General features: G+C 60.8%; 1 protein-coding gene across 1 annotated transcript; it reads left to right on the plus strand.

Annotated features, from left to right (window-relative positions):
* Positions 1 to 424: 424 nt before the first annotated feature.
* NTHL1 (nth endonuclease III-like 1 (E. coli)) lies at positions 425 to 1,627 on the plus strand (the record flags this gene model as incomplete). Its single annotated transcript, XM_010133427.1, has 3 exons — positions 425 to 672; positions 843 to 1,013; positions 1,415 to 1,627. Coding segments are annotated over 3 exons (626 nt in total), but the record flags the coding sequence as incomplete, so codon positions are not given.
* Between the last annotated feature and the right edge of the window lie 742 nt (positions 1,628 to 2,369).

The raw sequence follows: 2,369 nt of genomic DNA on the forward strand, positions 1-2,369 counted from the left end.
CCCTGCTCTGGGTGCAGATGTCCCTGCTCCCTGCAGGGGTGGGACTGAGTGAGCTTGAGAGGTCCCGTCACACCAAACCAGCCTGTGGTTCTGTGTGGCAGCATCCCAGCAGCTGTCTGGCCTGTGGCACTGGGCGAGCACCAATCTGCTTCAGCAGCCTCCTGCAGGTTTGGGACACACATCCCCATAGTGTGACATGTGTCCCCAGCTGCTGTCACCTGTTCCCCAGGTCCTTCCCAGCCATGCCATGTCCCAGGGCTGGCTCCAGTTAGGGCTGGCTCATGACTATGGGGTAGACAAGTCCAACCCTTATCAGGGTCTCTCTGGGTGGCCGCTGGCACGTGAGGCTGGCACTGGGCTCTGGTGGGAGACGAGGCTTCTTCCTGCTGGCCTCAGGCCGGGCTGTCTCTCCCGTCTTTTGCAGCAAGCCAGGCCCACAGCACAGCCGCCATCCCGAGGCGCAGCCGGAGGAGGAAGAGTGTCGCCATCGCCTACGAGTGTGGGCAGGGGGATGGTGCCGAGCAGGGGACCTCTGAGCCCCAGAGACCACGCTGGGAGCCCCGGGACTGGCGGCAGCAGCTCGAGCGCATCCGGGAGATGAGGAGGAGCAGAGATGCTCCCGTTGACGAGATGGGAGTGGAGAAGTGCTACGACAGCAGCGCACCTCCCCAGGTAACAGCAGCCCCCAGCCTCCTTCAGCCCCGTGTGGCCCCTGGATTTGTCCCACTCTGGATGTCTCCAGGACAGAGAAATAAAGGAGGTTCCTGCAGAAAGGTGCATGGGAGAGAATCTGTTTGTCCTCTCGGAGATCTCGGGGTGTCTCACCGGCTCCTTGTCCCCAGGTTATGCGCTACCAAGTTCTGCTGTCGCTGATGCTCTCCAGCCAGACCAAGGACCAGGTGACCTCGGCTGCCATGCTGCGCCTGAGGCAGCACGGCCTCACGGTTGACAGCGTTCTGCAGATGGATGATGCGACGCTCGGGCAGATCATTTACCCTGTGGGATTCTGGAGGGTGAGCGCAGGGTCGCGGCGGCGGGTGATGAAGGGGGGCGTGGCTGTGAAGCAGCCCTGCTCCGGAGCTGTGCGGCGCCAGCCGGTGCTGGGCCGTGCTGTGCCCGTGGGGGTCCTTGCCTAGAGTCAGGCCAAGGGTTGTATTTTACGCCAGTTGCAGTGATCTGTTTCCACAGTGAGTTGTTTGCAGCAGCCCCTGGTTGTGCAGGGGACGTTAGAGCTAACCAGGGCTCGGCGTTTTGCTTTCGAGGAGAAATCAAAGCCCCGTGTCTCCCCTCCACAAACTGCAGTGCGTAACTTCCACTTGGGTCCCTCCGGGGCGTGTTGTTCTGCGAGCTGTCTGTCTCTTTTCCCTGCATTGAGGACAGCTCGGACTTTCTGCCTTTGCCCTCGGTTTCCCAGAACAAGGTGAAGTACATCAAGCAGACGACAGCCATCCTGAAGCAGAAGTACGGGGGTGACATCCCGAGAACCGTGGAGGAGCTGGTGCAGCTGCCCGGAGTCGGGCCCAAGATGGCCCACCTGGCCATGACCATTGCCTGGGACAGCGTGTCCGGGATCGGTAGGTTGGACTGTGGTTTCCCCGCTCCTCTCCCAGACGCTGCCTGAGCCGTCCCCCAGGCAGGGGGAAGCATTGCTGCAAACCGCCTGACCCGGGGGTGTGGTGGCATCGCCTCACTCGGGTCATCTGCAGGGGATTTGGTGGGTGAAGGATGTGACCCTCAACCACACCCGGTGGCTGCGTTGCTGTAGGGTGTAAGCATGGATCCAGCCTCTGTTTTTCCCCAGATGCGATGGGAGAAATCCCCCGGGGCGGGTGCTCCCTCCGCTCGGGTGCTGTACACGGGGCGAGTGTCGCCTCGCTGGGTTGGCATCCAAAAAGGAGCGCTGGCAGAAGAGGGCTTTGGACTTTCTGGTGGGTCAAGTGAACGATGGGTGGGGGCAGTGGTGTCATTTGGGGACGGTTGCAGGATGGTCTGAGGCTGTTTTGTTTTCTGGGGTTGCATCTGTTTAAACAAAACTCATTTTGGATTTTATTGAGGGCAGAAGCAGGGCTTAATCTCTGGAGCATCTCTGTGCCGAGGAGAGGCTGAGGGACCTGGGGCTGTTCAGCTGCAGAAGAGCAGCCTGAGAGGGGACCTCACCAATGTGATCAACAGCTAAAGGGGGGTCAGGAGGAGGGGCCAGACTCTGCCCAGTGGTGCCCAGCGACAGGACGAGGAGAAACAGGCACCAACTGGAACACAGGAAGTTCCACACGACCATGAGGAGAAAATTCCTTGCTGTGGGGGTGAGGGAGCCCTGGCCCAGGCTGCCCAGAGAAGGTGTGGAGTCTCCTGCTCTGGAGACATCCCAA

The sequence above is a fragment of the Buceros rhinoceros genome, unplaced genomic scaffold (genome assembly GCF_000710305.1).
Source record: "Buceros rhinoceros silvestris isolate BGI_N320 unplaced genomic scaffold, ASM71030v1 scaffold23973, whole genome shotgun sequence".
Taxonomy (NCBI): Eukaryota; Metazoa; Chordata; class Aves; order Bucerotiformes; family Bucerotidae; genus Buceros; species Buceros rhinoceros.